Source organism: Podarcis erhardii (assembly GCF_964252035.2).
Source record: "Podarcis erhardii genome assembly, chromosome: 4".
Classification (NCBI taxonomy): domain Eukaryota; kingdom Metazoa; phylum Chordata; class Lepidosauria; order Squamata; family Lacertidae; genus Podarcis; species Podarcis erhardii.
The window spans coordinates 46,707,143-46,730,998 of NC_138508.1; the positions used below are offsets into that span (position 1 = coordinate 46,707,143).

The 23,856-nt window shown below is 38.2% G+C and overlaps 1 protein-coding gene across 4 annotated transcripts in view; it reads left to right on the top strand.

Moving 5' to 3' along the window:
- Positions 1 to 23,856, top strand: part of ROBO1 (roundabout guidance receptor 1) — a 585,029-nt gene that overhangs the window by 345,672 nt on the left and 215,501 nt on the right. For all 4 annotated transcript variants that reach the window (XM_081858408.1, XM_081858409.1, XM_081858410.1 and 1 more), the window contains one exon: positions 3,309 to 3,635. In XM_081858408.1, the coding sequence (XP_081714534.1) occupies positions 3,309 to 3,635 (327 nt within the window). The remainder of the gene's footprint in view (positions 1 to 3,308; positions 3,636 to 23,856) is intronic.

The following is a 23,856-nucleotide window of genomic DNA, read 5'->3' on the forward strand; positions in this document are numbered from 1 at the left end:
GAGTCAGTCACGACTGGACCTAATGGTCAGGGGTGCCTTTACCTTTACCTTATAGGTATAAAAACATGTTTTCTTTTTGGTGCAATACTTTAACTTTATTATACATCGCTAAACAAATCTTGTTTGTGCAAGCACAATTCCATAGCACAATTACTTCTTGCATAATTTACCCAGAGTTTCTACACTTTCAACAGACATTTCATTTTTAGACTTGACAGATCATAAAGCTAACTTTCCCCTTTCCCCTCTTCCAAATACTAGTTTGGGGAATTTATTCTTCAATATATAGACAGAATTATGAACAGTTTGTTTTAAAAGTTCAAGATCTGAATTTTAACTTTAAGATGGACAGGAAAGATTCACATCACCATACTACCCATTATTCTTCCATTTAATATAATGTATATTAATTGCTAATTCTAATTTGTTTTTGGGGAGGACCCTAATTGTTTTGGATTAAACAACCTGGTTAAACTAGTAAGTGCCCATCTTACACTATGCAGCCCATTCTTATTGTTGTTAAAAGCTGGCTGTGTGGTGGTGTTAGGAATGTCTGATGTTAACAATTCTTAAAATATTAAATATTCACAGTAGATTCATGAGGCCATAAGTGGTTAACAACACTTTCAATTGGGCATTATACATTGTGTAAACCTTGGAAGCAGCTGACCTTCTGTATCCCTGGTGTTTCCTGAACTGGGTTTCATATCCTGTTAATAAATAACTTTAAGGACATATAGGCAGTTCTGACATTTCACTTACCTTTCCAGGAAAACAGAATGAGATTCCAATTACAGATTTATTTAAAAAACATTTTTTAAACAAATGCATGTCTGTATGCATGTAAGGAGAAGCTGCATAATTTATCAAGAAAGTGAATGTATACCAGTTACACTGAAAAGAGGCAGAGGTTTGGTTGCAACTATCACTTGCAAGTGCATTAATAAAAACATTTAGGGCATCCCATACTACTTGAGAGTTTATTCTACTTATGGACATCTGTTAGGCAGCTTCCCAGTCATATAAGAAGATGTGAATGTTTTTTACTGTACAGAAAGCACTTGTAGATGAAATGATTTGGAAACGTGGAATTAAGCCAATTGATTTAAATTGCTTAGCTGTCAAGTGTCCCTTATTTGAAGGGACAGTCCCTTATTCCAGCACCATGGCCCACTGCTGTCCCTTATTGATAGATGTCCCTTAAATGTCCCTTAAATTTCAAAGGAAGCAGCTCCTCTCCCTCCCTTCCTGCCGGCCAGGGATGAGGGAGGCTCCAACTGTGTTGCTTGGCTGTGTTGCTCACCCAATAAGTAGTCTAAGAATGACTGGGAGGTGGAGCTTGCATGCCTTGTGTGTGGCTAGTTAATGCAAGCTGAGGGGTTTTTTGAATGCTGGACGCCATTTTGTTGCACGTGCTGCTGCAAACTTTGCAGTGCAAAGCCAGGCCGGGGAGCCATCTTAAGTTGAGGCTGCATAGGCCTTGTGGTGCATGTGATTCAGATTCTATTCAGTTGAACCTCTGGTTTCAAAGTTGGTTGGACAGTGTTCTTGAGACTACCAGCATGAGTTTGACCAGACTGCAGGAGGACAGGAAGACTGGAGTGCCTGGAACAGGTGAGGCTGCAGGTCCCTTATTTTCAAGGCTGCTGGTCCCTTATTTTCAAATCTGTAAGTTGACAGCTATGAAATTGTGGTATGATTTATTTTGATACCACCAGTTGCCATGAACAATATAATTGCAGCTTTTGTCTTTGTTTGAATCTAAAAAGTGATAGTGTTAGTTTTTAAAAACAAGATGTGCTTCCGAGTATTTGCTTACTTCCTAGTGCACTCCAGTATTTTCACACCTAGTGCACTATCTGGTCTGTTCATATCTGGGCTCACCTGAACCAAAGATGTTCTGGCTCGCATCTCATGCTTCCAACCAGTCTGTTGCACCTGCTCTTTGTACAACCCCTTTGTATTTAAAAATCAACTGAGGAAATTAAATTTTGTCAGAATCTTGGTATTAGTTTGCAAATGAATTGTGTGAAGTCGATCAGTGTTATGTACACAGTAATTGCTCTTTTAACCAAAGGCGCTGAATATTTGGCATGCTATATCTTTCAGTCTGAGATGTGAAATTTATACTAAAGCAGGTTGTGCAAGTTTGTTGGTTTCCTCTATTGCAGTGATTATCAGCTTTTAGAAGGAGAAATGTGGGTTCTTTGTAGATAAAGTATGTAACTAATAAGTATTGTGTTTCTGTGTTCACCAACTAACCCTTCTGGGACAGATTTCTGACAAGAAAATTACAGGATTTGTGCCCTTTGTAAGATTTATGTTGATACATAAAGTTGCTTCTACTAAATAAAACACAAATTGGAACTTAAATAACTTGACTATAAGGACAGAAATTAAAAGTATAGCTGTGGAAAAAGATTACTCAGATGTCAAAGCTGTTACATCCCCTCTGGCGGCTGTCATCAAATTTGTGGTTAATGTGTTCTATGTGCCACTCTTCTCTTCATGAAAAATACAGCACACTACAATTTAAGGAATTTTATGGAATGTTTCAGATAAGAGTGACTTTATTACAGCACTTAGGTGGAAATATATTCACAGGCAGTTCCTTGTGTTTTGTCTCTCACCCCACCCCACTTTATGCATGAAGAAAATCTGCATTTTATATATTTGAACCTAGCATTTGCAGACTCTTCATGCAATCCATCTTTCTGGAAAGTGTCAAACGACTGCCTGACTGTGGAACAGTGGGGTCACAAAATCAGAAGCCAGTTTGTGATAATGCCCCAGTTTTGTTCTGGAAGTTAAAAATCATCCATGCTTATCTTTCCTTTAGGAGGCAGCTGAAGATAGTACTCTTTAAAAGATACTTCAATAAAAATGTGCTGAATTTTTGGAGATGTGTATTTATATATTGCTTCCTCACGTTCACTGACTTCATCGATTTTATGATTGTATTGATCTTATGTTAACAGTACAGGAATACTACAAGCAACCAATCAATTCTTAAAGTATTGTACTGCTTTTAAATGTTTACTGTGAACTGCTTTAAAAACTCTGGTCATAGTGGCAAGCATGTTAAATAGCAATAAATATCTTGTAAATGCTAACTTGGAAGAACATATAATCGCCCATTATCGTAATAAAATCTTAACCAACTAGATGACATCAAGCTAACTATAAGAATAACCAGGAAGTACTTGTTGATTTCCAAGTGCACCATTTTAAATCCAAGCCACAGCATTTCCATTACATCTTAACCAGAAGTAGAAATTTAATTTTTTATTCACATTTACCCTCCTTAGGTTCCCGTCTTCGCCAAGAGGATTCCCCACCTCGCATTGTTGAACATCCTTCGGATCTAATCGTTTCTAAAGGAGAACCAGCAACTTTGAACTGTAAGGCTGAAGGCAGGCCCACACCAACTATTGAATGGTATAAAGGAGGAGAAAGGGTTGAAACAGACAAAGATGATCCTCGTTCTCATCGGATGTTGCTGCCAAGTGGATCTTTATTTTTCTTACGAATAGTTCATGGCCGCAAAAGCAGGCCTGATGAAGGAGTCTATGTCTGTGTAGCAAGGAATTACCTTGGTGAAGCTGTGAGCCACAATGCATCGCTGGAAGTAGCAAGTAAGTATTTCTGCTCTTTATCCATCACTGGTAGCCACCTTAGAAGCAGCTGCTTGAGTGGAATTTTAAATACAGAGAGGTCATTAGCTTTTCATGTCTGAGCTCAATGTATACAAATAAGATATTTAGTTAGGTTTGAGTGCAGAACATTAGCATTCTACTAACACTTGTATATAATGTTTATATTCACACAAGCAGATTATGAATATGACTAAGTAAATTAGAATATCTGCTTTTGTTTTGACTATATGGTCAATAAGCTAATTGTATTCAGCAGTACATATGGCACTGAGCAATTCTGAGCTAAGCAAAGGGGAGAAAAAAATGCAATGACACATTTCTTAAGTGTTTTAATGAGTTTCAAAAATGGTTTCAATTAGTTACAAAATGCTGTGAGGTTATCCTTGCACACTCTTGCATCTACTGAGGGGTGTTGCAGCCACATGTCTTGTCATTCATTTTAGTGTGCTCACATTGACACTCTGTTACAGTATTTAACAGAACTTGCTAAGTGTACTAGAGGCCTAAAGTTTACTTACATTCACTCTGGCATGTTCTCCACACAAGTATGCACTATTGATCAACAGACATAAAATATGCTGGGAGTGCAATTGGTAAAGAATACTAAGCAGAAATGTCTTTCTGAAGCATTAGCAGAAATAAAAACTTCCCCATTGCCTTCATGCAGGATAAACAATGCTAAAATTGGGCATGTCCCCAGCATTTCAGTGTCAGTTAGTTAGAATGATTCTGTTTAAATGTACTTCAAACCTTGTACAGGAAGTGCCTGAGAAAATGTTTGATTCCCGCCCCCTTGTCTGCAAAGCTATATGAATTGGTACACAGTTTTTTAAAATGCATGTGCGGTACTGATTGTGTATTTTGTGGTAGATTTTAGGGTCATATTGTAAAATCATCAGTTTTGGTACACGGTAGATGTAGTTGTATGTTGGTTTCTTTATACTCTGGGAATTTTGTTGTTTGTTTAGTTTTGTTGTTTGTTTAGTTCAGTATCTAAAATGTCTAATATGTGAATATACTTGTTCTCTATTAAATGGCATCAGATTTGATTAAGGACTACATCAGTGCTAAAGTATTATTACTGCCATTCCACTTCTCAGTTTTTAAGTGCACTTATTACCCTCAAAATGAGCCCTCTTGATCAGAAATACAACAAGAGGCTTAATGGTAAGAATTAGATATTTATTAAAAACATTAGCACTATGTCATTCCAGTGGAAGAATAGTGATGATGCAATCAGAGGCATCCCCCCCCCCTCTCTCTCAAACACACACACACACAGAGAGAGAGAGAGAGAGAGAGAGAGAGAGAGAGAGAGAGAGAAGACGAGTAAAGGGAAAAGAAGGAATGGAACTTAGCATAAAAGAGAAGTGGATATCTATCTGCAAGAGAGAGAGGGGACATTAATCAGTTTTTCAAGAGAGAAGTGTTGTGGTTTATTGGCATAGGAGATATTCAGTTGCCTTGTAAGCTGTAGTTTTTAGGAGCTTTGACAGGAACAAGTTGCACTTTTCCAGTTATGGTGAAAGAAAGGCACTCTGTTGCAGTTATTTAGGCTCCTTGTTGTTTGTCTGTTTATACCCCTGTTTGCTCCCCTTTCCCGTCTTTAAGTCTCTGTATCAGTGCCTGTTTTGGTCTGCCAAACTATCCCCTTTATCCTACAGTTGTATTGGAGTTCCCTCTTCTTGCCTTTGCAATGTCTCTCTCCCCACCTACATACAACTGCTTCCAGCCATGAGGCTCTCCTGCTCAAATCTGTGATGTTTACTTGCCATGGGTCACCTTGTTTATTCCCACAACCCCAAGTCTCCTGGCATGCACAGAAGGAAGGATGGAAGACAGGGAGGGACTTCATTTGGAATACAGCAATACAGAGTTTGTAAAGGGTTTTCCTCAACTGCTGTTTCTAAGCTTATTCAAACTGCTGCATAAGTGAAATGAAGTGTTTGCCTCCGTTCCAGCATGCACTTGGAAGACAACCAGAGAGATTTAGATATGAAACAGCATAAATCTCAACCACTGTCTTTTAATCTTATTGAAACCTGCTCACAATACTGCCTTCCCGAAGTCCTGTGTGCTTGTCAGAAAACGTGATGGGCAGGGTTGTCTCATAACTTAACCAGTCATTTGGAAATTGTGAGAAATGCAGGAAGGTCTCTCCCCCCCCCCCCCCCCGTTACTTATCTTCTCCAAACCAAGGACAGAAGGCTGAAAGGAGTTTCTTGTTATAATGCAGTTAGGAGAAGAGAGCAAAGCTCTTGTTTGTCTTCCTCAATGTCCAATGTAAACAGAGTTATTTGGAGGTTATTAAGAGTACTGTACTTCTACCCATGCTGAAACCTGTTGTATTGGCAAGTAGAGTTGGTGATGCCTGCTTTCCTTTTGCTTCTGTCATTTTCCAATTCCCTTTCCCTGGAATTATTTCCTATACTGTATGTATTTCTATGACTGTATTTTTATTTGCAGCTACATATTCTGAGCTATATGAGTGAGTATTGAGTGAACTGTTAATTAGGAAGTTATATATTGCTGTTTGTTTGTTTGTTTGTTTGTTTGTTTGTTTGTTTGTTTGTTTACAACATTGTCAGGCTTATTTTCCACCTGACTAAATAGTTTCAGTGAAATACTGGTTAAAAAGAGATCCTAACTTTTAAAAAAATAGCTTTAAAGATACACCTCTTGTAGAATGGTCTTTGAAGATTGAAATATGATGCTTGATATTGGGTTAGAAGAATTGGGCCATATGTATACAATTTACTTTAATTGTTGAATGAAATGGGATTTTATTGTTGCATCTTTTTATGTATTTTACTGATCATAAATCACATTGTGGAAAGCTATATAGAAAAATAAATATTGAAATGGTAGAAAAATAGAAGTATTGTTGGTGTCTGATACAGTGGTTGGAAAATTTTAGATACTGAAAGCAGCTTAACCGGAGATAAGCTAAAAACATTGACTATACTAAAGGAGAGTAATGAAAATAAAATGTGACCTCTAACATTATATGTAATATATGGTTTTGGAAAACTGAACAAAATCATAAGCAGAACATAGAAGCTGTAATTCTTTGATGCTCAATAAACACTGTTCTGTATTCCTGCAAGGAATTTTAGCTGTTGTTCTTTCTAATTTGTTGTACACATTTATTTTTAGTAAACTTTTCTTAGGTTACCTGTCAGACTCACAGCCAGATGTGGCTTTAAGTTGATGGAAGTTGATGGGGCATGCAGCCAACTCCTAAAACATTTTCTGCTAGCAAAGACAATGATAGTATGGAAGCAGAACCCACTCTTAAGAGCTGCCATATTACTACTGAAATCTGCTCAGCTCTTTTCTTGAGTTTCTGAACCCAGCTTTTTGATTATTTGAAATGTACTTAAATTAATTCAGTGTTATTTGTTTTTGTGGAATATAACCAGGTTCAGATTACCATCTACAGGGACATGTTCTCTGGTAGTTAAAGGTCCAATGTAATGTGGTAAAGGGCATGTTCTTGTCAAAACTATGCAGGGCAATTTTTCCTCTATAGAGATCAGTTTTCACAGGGAGATGAAGCATTGCTTACTTCTCTAAGTCCAGACAAGAATCTAGCAGTGACATAAACACTTAAAGCATACTGCATTTTTTTGTATTCAAAATAAGGAAAAGCAAATGCTGTTTGGGTGCTAACATGCCAGCCTTTTAAGATTTCTTAAAAGTTTTTCTTTCAATATACACCTAAAACTGTTAGTATTAAAAGAGTGATGCTTGTTGGAAAAGTTAAATTAGTAAGCTTTATATATATATATATTTTAAAACAAAACAAAAAACTCATTGTAGCTAACCCTAGGCAGCCTTGCTTAGAACAGTATGGATTGGTTCATAGCAGACAACTGTTTTAATAAATTTGGTTAAACAGAATGTAAATTTGTTCCAGGCTTTCCAAGAAAAGTATGATTCATATAAGGTATACCAGAAGGATATAGGACAGTAGAGATGTTGCTGGTCTGCACTTCCCATCATTTTTGACACTTGGCCAAGATGACTGAGCCTGATGGAAGGATCACAGATTAGTCACCCCTGAAATAAACAGTTCCAATAAATAGTATTTTAGTGTTGAGATTTATGATTACCTCCTAAAGACTTTTCCCCACATCAGTCATGTTTAGTCTGTTTTCTTAGTAAAAATTATTGTTGTTGTGTAACTTCTTACCCAATGCAATCATATAATCATATTTTGAAATAGAATCACTATCCTTAACATACAGTCTTGAGGAGAGCTGTGTTTTAAAAGCTCTTTGCTCAGAAAGTACCAAGATTAATAGGACATTGATAAGAGACTATATGGTGCCACTCTGGTTCACAAAAACAGCATAGAATCATAGAATCATAGAGTTGGAAGAGACCACAAGGGCCATCGAGTCCAACCCCCTGCCAAGCAGGAAACACCATCAGAGCACTCCTGCCATATGGTTGTCAAGCCTCTGCTTAAAGACCTCCAAAGAAGGAGAGTCCACCACACTCCTTGGCAGCAAATTCCACTGTCGAACAGCTCTTACTGTCAGGAAGTTCTTCCTAATGTTTAGGTGGAATCTTCTTTCTTGTAGTTTGGATCCATTGCTCCGTGTCCGCTTCTCTGGAGCAGCAGAAAACAACCTTTCTCCCTCCTCTATGTGACATCCTTTTATATATTTGAACATGGCTATCATATCACCCCTTAACCTCCTCTTCTCCAGGCTAAACATGCCCAGCTCCCTTAGCCGTTCTTCATAAGGCATCGTTTCCAGGCCTTTGACCATTTTGGTTGCCCTCCTCTGGACACGTTCCAGTTTGTCAGTGTCCTTCTTGAACTGTGGTGCCCAGAACTGGACACAGTACTCTAGGTGAGGTCTGACCAGAGCAGAATACAGTGGCACTATTACTTCCCTTGATCTAGATGCAATACTCCTATTGATGCAGCCCAGAATTGCATTGGCTTTTTTAGCTGCCGCGTCACACTGTTGGCTCATGTCAAGTTTGTGGTCAACCAAGACTCCTAGATCCTTTTCACATGTACTGCTCTCAAGCCAGGTGTCACCCATCTTGTATTTGTGCCTCTCATTTTTTTTGCCCAAGTGCAATACTTTACATTTCTCCCTATTAAAATTCATCTTGTTTGTTTTGGCCCAGTTCTCTAATCTGTCAAGGTCGTTTTGAAGTGTGATCCTGTCCTCTGGGGTGTTAGCCACCCCTCCCAGTTTGGTGTCATCTGCAAATTTGATCAGGATGCCCTTGAGTCCATCATCCAAGTCGTTGATAAAGATATTGAATAAGACCGGGCCCAAGACAGAACCCTGTGGCACCCCACTAGTCACTCTTCTCCAGGATGAAGAGGAACCATTGATGAGCACCCTTTGGGTTCGGTCAGTCAGCCAGTTACAAATCCACTGAGTGGTAGCATAGTCAAGACCGCATTTTACCAGCTTCTTTACACGAATATCATGGGGCACCTTGTCAAATGCCTTGCTGAAATCAAGGTAGGCTACATCCACTGCGTTCCCTTCATCTACCAGGCTTGTAATTCTGTCAAAAAACGAGATCAGGTTAGTCTGACATGACTTATTTTTCAGAAATCCATGCTGACTATTGGTGATCACAGCATTCCTTTCTAGGTGCTCACAGACCGTTTGCTTAATGATCTGCTCCAGAATCTTCCCTGGTATTGATGTCAGACTGACTGGGCAGTAATTATTTGGGTCCTCTCTTTCCCCCTTTTTGAAAATAGGGACAACATTTGCCCTCCTCCAGTCTGCCGGGACTTCGCCTGTTTTCCAGGAATTCTTGAAGATGACTGCCAGTGGTTCTGAGATCACATCTGCCAGTTCTTTTAATACTCTTGGATGCAGTTCATCTGGCCCTGGAGACTTGAATACATCTAAACTAGCCAAGTATTCTTGTACTATCTCCTTAGTTATTCTGGGCTGTGTTTCCTCTGCTGAATCATTTGCTCCAAATTCTTCAGGTCGGGCATTGTTTTCTTTATTGGAGAATGATCATTCATTCACTATAGTTGAATGTGACTTGCATGCTCTGGCCATGACCTGCAAAACTAGCTTCAGGGTGCATATTTGGCACTGTGCACAAAGATCTCCATACTACTCAAATGGTAGCTGCTGTTAGCTTGGCATTCAGATATGTAGAATGGTGACATGTGTTTTAATATGTTTTTATTGTTCATTTTAATTATTTTTGAATGTTTTAAATAGTTGTTTTTAACCCTTTTTACTGATAATTTTACTGTTTTATTCATTTTGTAAAGCACTTTGAGGGTTTTTGTTTGTTTGTTTACTATCTCCCAGATTATAAATTGTATGAAATAAATAAATAAATTCAGCACTAAATCATCTGTCACCAGGATAGAGAAAAAGTGGCTTCTGTAACAAGCCTTCCTTCCTCAAATTGGTGATCATATCTGGCAGTCCTTTTTTTGTTTTGAGAATGCATGCAGCACTTTTTTTGTTTTGAGAATGCATGCAGCACTTTTTCAACAGATGGGGACAACACAGAATAAAATTGGGTTAGGGTGAAGGTAATTTTTATTACAACACTACTCTAATCTGTTAGAGTAGATTTCGAAGCAGGTTTTTTACTTTTCTTTTTGAAGCAAACCTCAGGCATGGGGAAAATATGTTTTCTGAAAATGTACCTAGAAGCAGTAGCATTTAAAAGGCTGTTGAGGCATTAAAAGGTTTAACTGAACAGCTGTTCATAAGCACTTAAAAAAAACTTTCCTATTTTCTATTTGCTGTAAACTGAGTATTACTGTATTACAGCTATAAGAGCAGTTGGTATCTTGAGTTACTAGATGCCTGTTTAAGGCTTTTAAAAATGACATGACATTTAAAATCTTACTTCCTGTGCAATAAGATAACATTTTTTTTGTATAAGCTTGCTGTTTTGCAAGGTAGTATATACAGTATTTCAAAAAAGCATATGGTTATATTAGCTTTTTCTATTCATAGAAATGTTGGAGATTTCAAGTAATGTCATTTGCTACTTTAGCCAGCAGCACAACAGATTATCACTGAGTGTCATTTAACAGAAGATTTGGTCTAGGCTTTCAAGTTTTCTGTTTAATTCTGGGATGATTTTCCGGGATGAACAGAAAACAGGGCAAAAAGAAATCCTATAAACTAGTAGCAAACACCTTCTGTCTCTGTGTGTCTTTATGTAGCCAGACCCACACTATTCATACACACAAAAGGGAGGTATCCACAGGTGTGAGCAAACTCCAATGTTTGCAGAAGTATAACAAATCCTTAGACACCGCCCCCCACGAGAAGCAAGTCAATGAAGATTGAACATACTGAGGATGTGTGTGAAAACATGGGGAATTAAATGGACTATCCTGGAAGAGGATACTGTAAGTCTAGCTTACTGGAACACTTGTTACAAATACCTTGGACCTAGAGAAAATCCTCCTAATTTTCTTTCCCGTTCCCAAGCAGCATTTTTCATGGAGGGTGTAATGTTGTTCACCTCCTCACTGGGCCCTTGAAAGGAACAAGGCTGGCATTGGACTGGATAAGAGTCAAAAGGACACACAAATAAAACCAAAGCTAGGAAGGACCTATAATTCTGCAGTGACAATTCTTACATTCCAACCTTTCATAGACACTACTGCCTTCCATAGATACCTCTTTCCCCAAGTATAGAAAACCATTAACTGTGCCATGTGTACATGAACACACTTCATATGGCCAGCTCCACACATACCAAAATAGAAATTTTAAGTTTCTTCTTTCTGTTTATTTATTTATTTCATTTTGCATGAAGCTTATTCAGTATTTGTCGTATATTGTTGTGTTTTAGTTTAGGAAGGATTTGTGTAGGAAGACTGAAGTGTAATAAGGCTCTGAGTCACTCACAAAGGTTTGAGCAGAAATTTGGGGCAGTATGTGAAACAGCATAATCTTTTTTCTTTCTTTTTAATTGTTTGGTCCAGAATGCAAAAGGGTTCATATTGCTACTAACACTTAGGAGATGAGACACTAGCCAAGCTATTTACCTTAGTCTGGAGTTTATTACATTGAAATAGCTGAAATTCTTGCAGCTGTGTAAAAAAAGGAAGAAAATGCCAGATAAATGGGGGTATCATATATTTTGAGTACTTTACCCAAAGCCGCCAGAGACAGAAAGCAACCAAGTTCCTTTTCCTCCTGGCATGAGTAAGTGGAGTACATAATCTAGTCCAGCTGCACTGATTTGCTGTAGTGTTCTGTTGCATAGGATTTTTGGTTAGTATTTTTTTGGACTTTTCTAGCTGTATTACAGGCTCAGTTAGGTGCTAGGTTTAAGAGTATTTTAAAATTTAGAATGTAATCCTTGAAACAAGTCTTGTCTTGGGGGATATAGAACTTATCTGTAGATATTTAAAGTATAGCTAAAGACAAAGACAGATTCAACAGTTCCTGATTCTGCCCAGGAGGCTAGACCCAGAACCAGAGTGTTAATAATAACCAGATGCTGGTGAATAACTTTGCACTATCGTGTGCCAACAAGCCTCTTACTGGTATTGTTCTGAAGTGCTAATGTTGGTGTTCTGCCAGAAGCAGAATATGTTTCCAGTGCAGCTAGTGTGACTGTCTTGTACTCTGTTGATTGTGGAAATGTGCTCTTCCTCATGTGGATTCTAATTTGAAGGCTTATACCATGCTAGTTGATAAGCTATCAGGGTTTGCCAAACAGTTAACTGCTATCAACTAATTATGACTGAGACCCCAGATAAAAAAAGATCACTTAGGAGATGATGGGAGGCAGGTTTAATTATTAAGATAATGTCTGTCTATCTTTCCCATGGGAGTTTGGGGAGAGAGATGAGGATATTTTCTTACCAGGTTTCACATTCTTTGCAACTATCCACTGATTGATACTACATCAGCTACACTGATACTGATTAAAAAAGAGGCAGCTTTTTCTTATTTCCCCTGACCCTCTGCTATATACAGCAGATTTAAATAATGAACTACTTGTTCAATAACACTAACTGTGTGAGGGTCTCACAAGTCACCAACATTATCTGATTTCTTTGGCATAACCATGATCTTATTAGAATCAGAAACTTGGTGTATGGTGTGCTCTTCTAACTCGTTTTGCAAAATATGCTCCCCCCCCCTCGAGTTGTCCTATTAATCTTACTGAGCATGCTTGGGCTTCTGTTACACCTTAACCTGACACAGTATTATTGCCTGTACTGTTTTCTTAGACATTTCTTCCTCCCTCTAGAAAACTAGCCAGGAATCCCTTCAGATTTGATCCAATGCTTAAAGAGGCACCAAGGTTGGTTTCCAGTTAAGATATGCAAAAGTATGTGTATAGACAACTCATCATAAACAGTATTGTGAATTGAATTGCTTGAATTCTACTCAAAGTGATTGAAGACTTGTCTGTTTTACATGCCAGCTACATTCTATTCAGCTCATAACTAAAGCTCAGTAGATTGACTAGTCATAGCTGCCTTAAGTAAAACTAAGTGCACAAGTTATCTCATCTGCCCCCCCCCCGGCTTCTAGAATTAGCAGATAAACATATATACATATTACCCTTCTCCACGTGTCTCTAGTGCAGGGGTGGCCAAATCCCAAGAGACTGCGATCTACTTTCAGAATAAAAATCTGGCAGTGATCTACCCCCGTTTTTTTAGGGGTTCAGCTCAAAGTTGTTGAGCTTTTTTGGGAGGACAAAAGCACTGTTTTTGGGGGGTTAAGGTGCAGGCTTTTTGGGGAGGGAGGGGAGGAAGGTAAGGGGTTAAGTCACTCACAAAAACATCACACAGAGGGAACTCCATCTTCCCTTCCTGAGTTCAAACAGCAATGGAGGGCGGGACAAGGAGGCGGGGCAGGAGTCAGATTTACTGATGCAGAGGAAAGGGAGCCAGAGATCAACCGAGATCTACCGGAACATCACGGGGATCTACCAGTAGATCGCAATCGACCTGTTGGACATCCCTGCTCTAATGCATGTGTCACACACACACCCCCCGAAAAAGACTCATTGTCTGGCTATCATGTCCTATTTTATGTTCACTGCCTAGTTGACTGGCAAACTCTCAGTGCAAAACCTTGCCCAAGAAAGAGACATTTGTAACTAGGCAGTAGTTACTATAATCCAAAGAATGCCCAATGAAGTTATATTCAGATGTGGCCTTTGCAAACACGTCCTTGAAGTAGTCAGGACCACCCATCTGCCAAAAAGCCATTTATAATATCCTGAACCCAGGCAGACAGTCCCTCATTACTAGAAATTATAAGTTGCGGAGAGCAAAGGTGCTTACAACAGATAGGTCAGACTCCCTCCACCCCAAGTTCCTTGTTCACCTCCTGTTGTGCCAACAATAGAGACTAATCATGCAATTCATGCAATAGATGAAACACTGGTCACTTTTCTGGATCTACCCATTTAAAAATGTGGCATCTAGTCCAATGTGAGTGATTTTGTCTTTAAGGTGATTAGTAAATATCTGGCCTCCAATGGTTCCCTCAACTCCACATGGCTCAAGCTGAAGTAGGTTCTGAGCCAACTGATGTATTTCCAGATATATAATGAGCTTTCGTGTGCATGCACACTTCTTCAGATACCACTCATATATAATGAGCTTTCGTGTGCATGCACACGAAAGCTCATACCAAGAACTGACTTAGTTGGTCTTTAAGGTGCTACTGGAAGGAATTTGTTTTGTTCTGACTATGGCAGACCAACACGGCTACCTATCTGTAACCAGATATATAATGATGGAGAAAAAGTATTACTGCTTCACCTTCATCCCATCTACAGGCTTGATACTGAGCTCTTATCTGTGTCTGAATGACACATCTTTTGTCACTCTAATTATCTCCTAACCTGTTTTATTGGTTTGAGATTTCTAAACCAAAGAGCCAAGCAAGCTTTACAGTGTGGGAGATGGCACTTAGGAGCTACTAAGTTAATTGCTTTGGTCATCTCTTCATTTTACAAAGTGACCAAAACATTGCCAGGATTGCCAAGCACAGCTACCAGAAACACCTCAGTAAAATTATCCAACCTACAGAAGTACATGCTTTTCTGGAAAAAGTCAAAACCACCTCTGCAAAGATAAGTCCCTTTTCATTAACCATTTGGGTTCTTTGAGAGTTCTGTCCTAGGCTCATTGTTGTTCAGTGTTTTTATAAATGACTAGTATGAAGGAATTGAGGGGATGCTCATCAAATTTGCAGATGACACCAAACTGGGAGGGGTAGTTAATGCCACAGAAGACAGAATCAGAATTTAAAATGACCATAACAGATTGGAGAACTGGGCACAAGCTAACAAAATTAATTTCAGTAGGGACAAATGTAAGGTTCTGCACTTTGGGAAGGAAGAACGAGATGCACAAATATAGCATGGGAGGACATCCGGCTTACTAGCAGTACATGTGAAAAGATCTAGGGGTCTTGGTGGACCACAAGCTTAACATGAGTCAACAGTGTGATGCAGCAGCAAAAAAAGCTAATGATATTTTAGGTTGCATCAACAGAAGTATAGTGTCCAGATCAAAGGAGGTAATCGTACCACTATTCTGCCTTAGTCAGACCACACCTAGAATACTAAGTCCAATTCTGGGCACCACAATTTAAGAAGGATGTTGACAAGCTGGAATTTGTGCAAATGATTAGGGGTCTTGAAACTAAGCCTTATGAGGAGTACTTGAAGGAGCTGGTATGTTTAGCCTGGAAAATAGGAGACTGAGAGGAGATATGATAGCCATCTTCAAATATCTTAAGGGCTGTCACATGGAGGAGGGAGCATGCTTGTTTTCTCCTGCTCTGGAGGGTAGGACTCTAACCAATGGCTTCAGGTTGATTCCGACTAAAGATTCGGAAAAACTTTCTGACAGTAAGAGCTGTTCAGCAGTGGAACAAACACTCACAAGAGTAGTGGACTCTCCTTCCTTGGAGGTTTATAAACAGAGGTTGGATGGCCATCTCTCATGGATGCTTTAGCTGTGATTCCTGCATTGCGGGGGTTGGACTAGATGACTGTTAGGGTCCCTTCCAACTCTATGATCCTATGATTCTGTAATTCTATGAAGTCTTCCCCAGCCAGGTGCTCTCTAGGTATTTGCAGTGTACAAGCTATAGAATTGATTACAACAAGATGCAGTGGTGGCCATTGACTAGATGACTTGAAAATGGGATTAGACATTCATGAAAGGTAAGGCTGTGAATGACTGCTAGTCATAACATCTATATACTACCCCCAGGTTCAGAGACAATTCGATGGAATGTCAGTTACTGGAGAACCACAGTGGGAATGGATTACTCTCTTAATGTCCTGCATGTGATCTTCCCAGAGGCATCTGGTCAGTATGGCAAAGGGGAGGCTGGAGCAGGCAGAGCTCTTTTTAGGTTCTTTAATTTAAGATTGTGCTTGAGGGCTTTTCTTTTATTTGTCTTGAACATTTTTTTTCTTCTTCTGAATTTGTGCTGGCATTGCAAAGGATTATTTAGGGTCTTGTCACTTAGGTGATAAAAAATATGGTTTAAGAGCTTTATACAGGCATTTCCCTCAAGAAAATATAAACCCTAAAAGACCTTGAACACTGAGGGTCACTCATTTTGATTTCATCATCTTTATAACAATCACGTTGCTCAGTAAGCTAGCTTTCTGTTTTTGTGTCCAGATAATTCAGATGACAATCATCTGACCTAACTTGGATCCAGCATGTAAATTGCTTTCAGCTGATTGCATTGCATGTTAAATGAAATTTAATTTAAAAGTCTCCTTTCACCATTGTAGTGGATGCATGTCTACGTCATCTGTTAAGCAGTGCATAGTCAGCATATGGTTGTTCCTCTTCTATTTAAGCTGTTTTCTCTTGAGAAAGGGAAATTCCCTCCAGACCAGACAGACATCTGCTGGCTCTCTTACCAGTAAAGCCACAGAAGAGTTATCTTTCCTGTGATTAAAAGAAATAACGTCTGGGTTGGGTTTTTTTTTAGTTTTTGTTCAATTAATCAAAGATTAAACCCATGTGGTACTCAAGGAAACTGAGCTTCTTTGTGTTTCACCTACTCCTAAGGATGCCAAGGATGAAATACAAGATTTTACTGACATAATTTTGTAATGCAGAAGTATAAAATATCTTCATGAGGAATTTTTTAAAAAAGCTTCATAGTCCAATAACCAATGATACAATAAAAACATACACTTTATAAAATAGATAAGAAATCTGAGTGCCATGCCCTCCCCTCCCAAAAACATGACAAAAGAAAGGGTGGTGGAATAAGGGAGCACTAATAGTGCTGGTATTCAGGCACAACTTTTTTGTTCAGATATATGTTAGTGTGTGGATATTTTCTTTTAAAAACATTTCCAGATGCTAAATCACTCCGTTATTCCAGCATTCTCAGTTTGCATTCAGTGTCTTCAAATAACAGTGTTACAATTCATTTAATGTGGATATTAAACCCTGCCTATGATGAGCAAGACTCTGAGTCTGTTTTGTTTTAAAAATTCTTCACATAAACAGTGTCTTGTCACAATCATTATTAAGTATGGGTTGTTTAAATACATGTATATCCTTCCATCTCTTATCCATTCTGACTTAAAACCAAGGAAACAGGATTCATTTTGTCTTTCAGTTCCACTGGGGCTACGAGCTAAACATTTCATAAAATCAGGATGGCAGTAATTAAACTGATTCTCTGAATACCAGACTGCTTTTAGACTTCATCTGTCACTAGTAGGAGACTCAATACAGACTATTTATCGGAAGAGAACTTGTTTGGCTCCAGCTTTTTTAGTCAAATTGGGTTTTACAATAGTATCTGTCCTGGTTTTGATATGGAATCGCCTTAAAGATAGCTTGCTTTGTATATACTGTTCTATAATATCCACCCAGGACAATTTGTTTATTCAGCTGAGCATAATGCATTACTGCTTTATTCTGTGCAAGCTAACTTTATCTTCTCCCACCCCCCACCCCTCTCACACACACGCTCAAGGGTTGGAAGCTTGAATTTTTATTTAGTTGTAATACCTGTTGAGGCTGAAAATTCACTAGTGTAGCATTCCTGATAGGCAGTCATGTAACATCTGCTTAAAACCTCAAATGAAAGAGAAGCCACTATTCCGAGCTGAGAGTCAGGACTTTTTTTCCAGAAGCCCTCTGGAATCTTTAATCTTTGTTGCCCTCCTTTGGACCTGATCTATTTATAAAGATGTTGAACAATTATTGACCCAGCTCTGAACCCATATCACTTCCCTCTAAGTTGATGAGGAGCCACTGATGAGTACCCTTTAGTACGTAGCTACAGACCATCTAATAGTTCATCTTCAGCCAGCTACAAACCCATCTAGCAGTTTGCCTGCAATAATGTTAATGCTGTGATCACGTTATCTCCCTGATCTACTAGGCTAGTAACTCTATAAAAAAAAGAAGATCTGGTGAAACTGATGCTGGCCCTTTATAATCAGTATCATTTTCCAAATGTGCATAGATTGGCTGAATTCTTATAGACTGTTGCAGAACCATTTTAGGTAATGATTTCAGGGTTACTTTGAACTTTCTTGAAGAAAGAAGAAGAAGAAGAAGAAGAAGAAGAAGAAGAAGAAGAAGTCATCAGTCTGTAGCCCTCCTATAAAGTAAGTTATGAAGAAGGATATTCAAGGCTTTCTAATTGATTTTTGTGGGATAAGCCAACCTGGCTAGTCATTCTTTTCAGTGTCCATAACTGTGAGTGAAGTTTGAGCTGTGATTAATGAGTGAGTTATTTGGACACCAGGCAAGAGAAATCCTTGGAGTCCTAAGGATCTTCTTCTTCCCCTTCCTGCTTCCCTTGTTCCTGCTTTTGTCTTATTTTTGAGTCCTTGAAGCCTCTTTAGTTTGCCCTTCTTTGTTTCCTAGAAATCAGTATACATCTTTTCTGTGGTGGGCTCATTGAGATTAGGTACTCCCTAGAAGTTATTTTCTGAAAATACTACTGCGCAGTATGTGTGGGTGGATGTTAATGGCAAATGCAAAATGATAAAACTTTGGAAAGAGGCTTATGCATGTCACCTGCTGCACAGGAGCAAATGACCAGGTTCTCATTAAGAATTCACTGTATAGTAAAGTTACAGTACAATGCTATTCATGTCTGCTCAGAAGTAAGAGATTGTTTAATGGGGGTTACCACTAGGTAACTGAGTACAGTCATACCTTGGGTTAAAGACACTTCAGGTTGAGCGTTTTCAGGTTGCGTTCTGTGGCGACCCAGAAATAACAGAATGGGTTACTTCCGGGTTTTGCCGCTCACGCATGCGCAGACACTCAAAATGATGTCATGCGCAGAAGCCGTGAATCGCAACCCGCGCACGTGCAGACGCGGGTTGTGTTATGCTCAGGATGGGAACGGGGCTCTGGAACGGATCCCATTCGCATCCAGAGGTACCACTGTAGTCTTTGCAGCTTAGTCTTTGGTGTAGGGTTGGCATTGGAGAAAAGCAGGGTTCTTTGACAGCTGTAAGCAGGCAGAAATCCAATGTTTGGATAATACTGCCATGGCAAGAACATACTAGCAAGTTGCACAGAGGCTGCAGATAAAGTGCTATAACAGAAACCTGTTGGGAGATTGCAGTTTTTATTTTACATTTATGTACTGCCCTTTTGTCAATTTACTCAAGGTGAAATGAATTAAAAATACGAAAACAAGAAAGATTGGAAAGGGAAAACCATCAATAGCTGAGATGTCACAAGCCATTGGTGCTGATGGCATGAGCTAGTCTTCTTTCTTCCTGTTAAAGCCACCATGTGAATGGAGAAGCATGTACATTTACAATAGCTTGAGGCTATCAGATCAGTGCACGTGATACATGAAGCTCTCCACTTTGTCTATTGCATGTTGGGTTTTGGAAGCAAGCAAATGCATTCTTATTTCATCAGAAATTTGGCATTTAGGCAGAGGGATGAATTTGAAGTTATAGTCATGGCTTTAATCTATTTTAAGATGAGTTTTAATTAAGAGTTTCTGGATTTGTGTTATGTCTACACCTTCCTTGCAATTCTATCTTTATGGACTCTGTTGGCCTAAGAGCTTCCATAAGCAAAATTGTTCAATTCATTTATTTCCATTTTTTAGTTTCCCTTTGTGCCCAGAGAGCACCTGAATACATTAAAGTGGTCTAAACTGACCTCTAGTAAAAAATACATAGTTCTAGATATAATTCAAGACTTTCAGGAAATCAGAATACTTTATTCTGAACTTATACTGACCATACCGAATGTGGGTCAAAAGTAAAAAGTAAGTGTAGAATTTTGATCAATGGGAAACAGGTTATATGGCTTTAGAATTAGCTGACACTACAGTTTTATTATGGGCTTATAGGAGATGTATGCATGCATACAAGAAAGAGTGAAAGAAAAAGGCAAGGTAAGAGTGGAGAATATACAAGTGAAAAAGAGAAGAAAAACTATAATTAGTGTATTCACATTAAAGTTCATTGGAGTTGGTGGAACTTCTACTGGATAGGAGCCATAGTTATGGGTGGAGGCATGGAGAGTCTTAAATTTAAGTAATTCATAAGTTACAATCAAGTCTTGGGTTGACTTCCTGCTTGGTATGGGTTTCTCACTGGTATTTCTTGGAAGTAAAAATACAACATATACTTTCTAAGGTGTGGACTGAACAATCTTATAGTTTTTACAAACTTTGAAGATACATACTAATTTTAACTTCCTACTAGAGTTATTTTCAGTGTGTGATTTTCTCTGCCACTGTAGTTTTGATGACATTCACTACTGGTAGAAGTGAATGTATTCTACCATTTCATTTGACTTTGGCTTGAGTCTTCTGTTGTTTTTACCAACATTTTTTGTTTATAATTCTGCATTAAATAAGTTTTGTTAAATAGGTTTTACATATGTAATAATTTCACCTATCCCATATTAATAGAACTATTTAGAACTATCAATTTAAATACATTATGTTTAGTCATCAGCCTTAGTATCAGGATTTTTTTTCAGCAACAGCTCGCAGGAACTCAGTTCCAGCACCTCTCATGTGGGCACCATTGCCATTAAAAGAGAATAAGGGAGGTGTTCATAGTGAGTTCGTGCACCTCTTTTTCTAGAAAAATAGCATGCTCAGTATGATAATTCTATTATCAAAGCCTTTTTGAACTACTAATTGCCCACCAGCTAACATCCCCAATGTTTTTGTTGGCTTTTTATTTTCTTATTTTACAAATGAAAAATTGGCATTGATATCTGATTGTGCTATATGTCAATTTCCCCCATCCTCATATCATTTTTCTTTTCACTATGTCTTTTTAGATTCTAATTCTGAGGGCAGGGACTGTCTTAACACTGACATTGGTAAGCTGGTTCTAGGAACTATGTTTTGGCTTGAGGAACAGAATAAAAATGCTTTAAATAAATAAATAACTACTCACAATATTCCCTGAGTAATAACATACAAGATGTATGCAGGTTAAACACTTTGTTATGGGTTGTGATCAGACTGGATGAGTTTAAAGGACCTGATATATTTCATATGTTTATTCAGATTTGTTAATAAAGGTTTTGGAACTGAACAACTTGTCAACATGCAGGAAAATTCTGGTCTAGAGACTCCATGTAGGAGCCAGAGTTGTGAGAAATAAGTCAACAACAAAAAAGGTATTACTTAATACTGCTTTTGTGCATTTCACTTTTTCACCTATTGTTTAATGAGATCTGTCAGATCAAAAGTTCCTTTGAGTTTCAATAACTGAAAGCAATAATGGTGAAATACGTCTGAAGCAACCACATGATTTAATTTGGAAACTTTTTGGATAGGGAAGTTGTAAAAGCAATGCAAACAACTCGTCCTTTGTTCACAGAAGTACAGAAATGCTTTTGGTCAATTTGCAAAACCACAGCAATTAGTTGAAAATGAAGTCATGCATTGTTTTCTCATGAATAATTTTACGCTTAGGTCTGACCTATTTTCATAGGGAAAGGAATATTAATATTTTAGGGTATTTTGTTTAAACAAGCAGAGTCCTGAGTGACTTTCTGACACTTTGTAGATACAGGTGCAGATTAAGGCTTGTTTTTAAAATGTCTGCTTTTGGCGTCCAAGATAGTATAGCAAGCTAGTTCATAAGGGCTTTACCTTTTTAACTTGTCATTACCTGTATTAATCCTTTGAGACACCAATATAAAGTAAAGGAATCTATGATTGGCCCATTATTTTTATTTTAAATCCAAATCCCATATAAGGGCAGTGCTTTGAGTAGGCTAAAACTGCCATAAAATAGTGTTCAAATGTTCAGATTCTCTAGAACATTTCTCTAGAACTAGTAAAAAAAGTAAAGATGGTTGGTAGAGCTTGGCAGGTGGTGAAAGCAAGGCATCTGCATCAGTCAGAAGCATACAGGTTCCTTGGTATGCAGTTTTTATATTATCAAAGTCGGAGATAAAGTTTAGGCTAGATCATTATTAGGTAGACCAAAGTGGTGTGCTTGCTAGTACCTCCTATGGTTCCCACAATTGTTTTATGGAAATATCTCTTCAAAAATCCACAGCGCATGAGAGTGCTTTTCCTGCTCTGCTCCATTTTCACTGACTTAACCTCTCTTACATTGAATATGCCCTTTTAAAGATGTCACATTTCACTGGATGCCAGGAGTGTCCACCCTCCCTCTTAGGGCTGCCATACGTCCGGATTTACATATCCGGAATACTAAAGTCGGAGGCGGAAATCACTAAAATCCGAACGTGTATTAACCCATGTCAGCAGTTTCAGTTTTGGCGATCTTCCTTCAAAACAGCCAAATAGCCAATTATTTTTTTGTGTGAATTTGCCCAGAGCTTAACAACTTTTATTTTCTGATTTTCACTGTTTGAAATATGGCATCCCTACTCACATCTCTTTTGTTCTAAGCAGAGGAGGTGCAATAACTTTTCTCTGTGACCGAGTATGGCAGTGGCTGAAGAAGGAGGGACATGGTTGCAGCCTTTTGTGGTCTAGTTTTTTCTTCTTGTCTTTTACACGTGACAGCAATTTTGTGTTAAACCTCCACACCTCCATTTTGTGACTGGCCCCATGGAACTTTTTCTCTCTCTCGCTTTAAAATACGTTTTTATTAAACAATTTCAACCAAACAAATTATCCAAATAATTAATTACTTTATTTCTCCCCTTTTTATTACCCCCTATCCCTCCCCGCCCAAGACTTCCCTCAGATCCCCTTTCTGATTTGTTTGCACATATTGTTCTCTGCATGTAAAAAACTGTACATATCATTACGTCATCTGTCCTATATTCTATTAATAAATTTCTGGATGTTTATTCAACACCTGCCAAGGAGTCCAAATCATTTTGTTCTTTTTTTAAAATAGTCTGTAAAAAGTTTCCAATCTTCTTTGAAGTCCCAATTGTCCTTCTCTCATAGTTTATGTGTCAGCTTTGCCAACTCTGCATAACTCATCAATTTTTCTTGCCATTGTTCTTTTGTTGTGATTTCCTCCTTCTTCCATCCTTGTGCTAACAAGACTCTTGCCGCTGTTGTAGCATACATAAATAAATTATTTGGTTTTTTTGGCAGGTCTTGTCCTAAAATCCCTAACAAAAATGCTTCAGTTTTCTTTATAAATGTCATTTTAAACATTCTTTTTCAATTCATTATATATCATTTCCCAAAAAATTTTAACTTCTCTACATTCCCACCACATATGATACATAGTACCTTCTTTTTCTTTACATTTCCAACATATATTTGACCCGGTTTTGTACATTTTTGCTATTTGTACTGGTGTGATATACCATCTATACATCATTTTCATATAATTTTCTTTCAGAAGAGAACAATCTGTAAAATTCAAATCCACTTTCCACAACTTTTCCCAATCCTCCAATTGTATATTGTGTTCAATATCCTGTGCCCATTTGATCATGACTGATTTGACCTCCTCATCTTTTGTTTCACATTCTAGCAGAATGCTATATTCCTTCTTGAGCAGCTTCACTTCTTCTATAACCTCCTTTTGGAATCTAGAAGTTGTATAACTAAACCCTTTTTTGTTATCTTCTTTATACATTTCATATAATTGTCTAATGCAGCCAACTCTGAAATGGTCTTTAATTTCCTCGTAGTCTTTTAATTTCCATTTCCCTTCTTGATCTCTCAATAACTCTCTATATGTAGGCCAAATGGGACTTTCTCAGATGTGCCCACACTGACCCAAAAAGTGATCC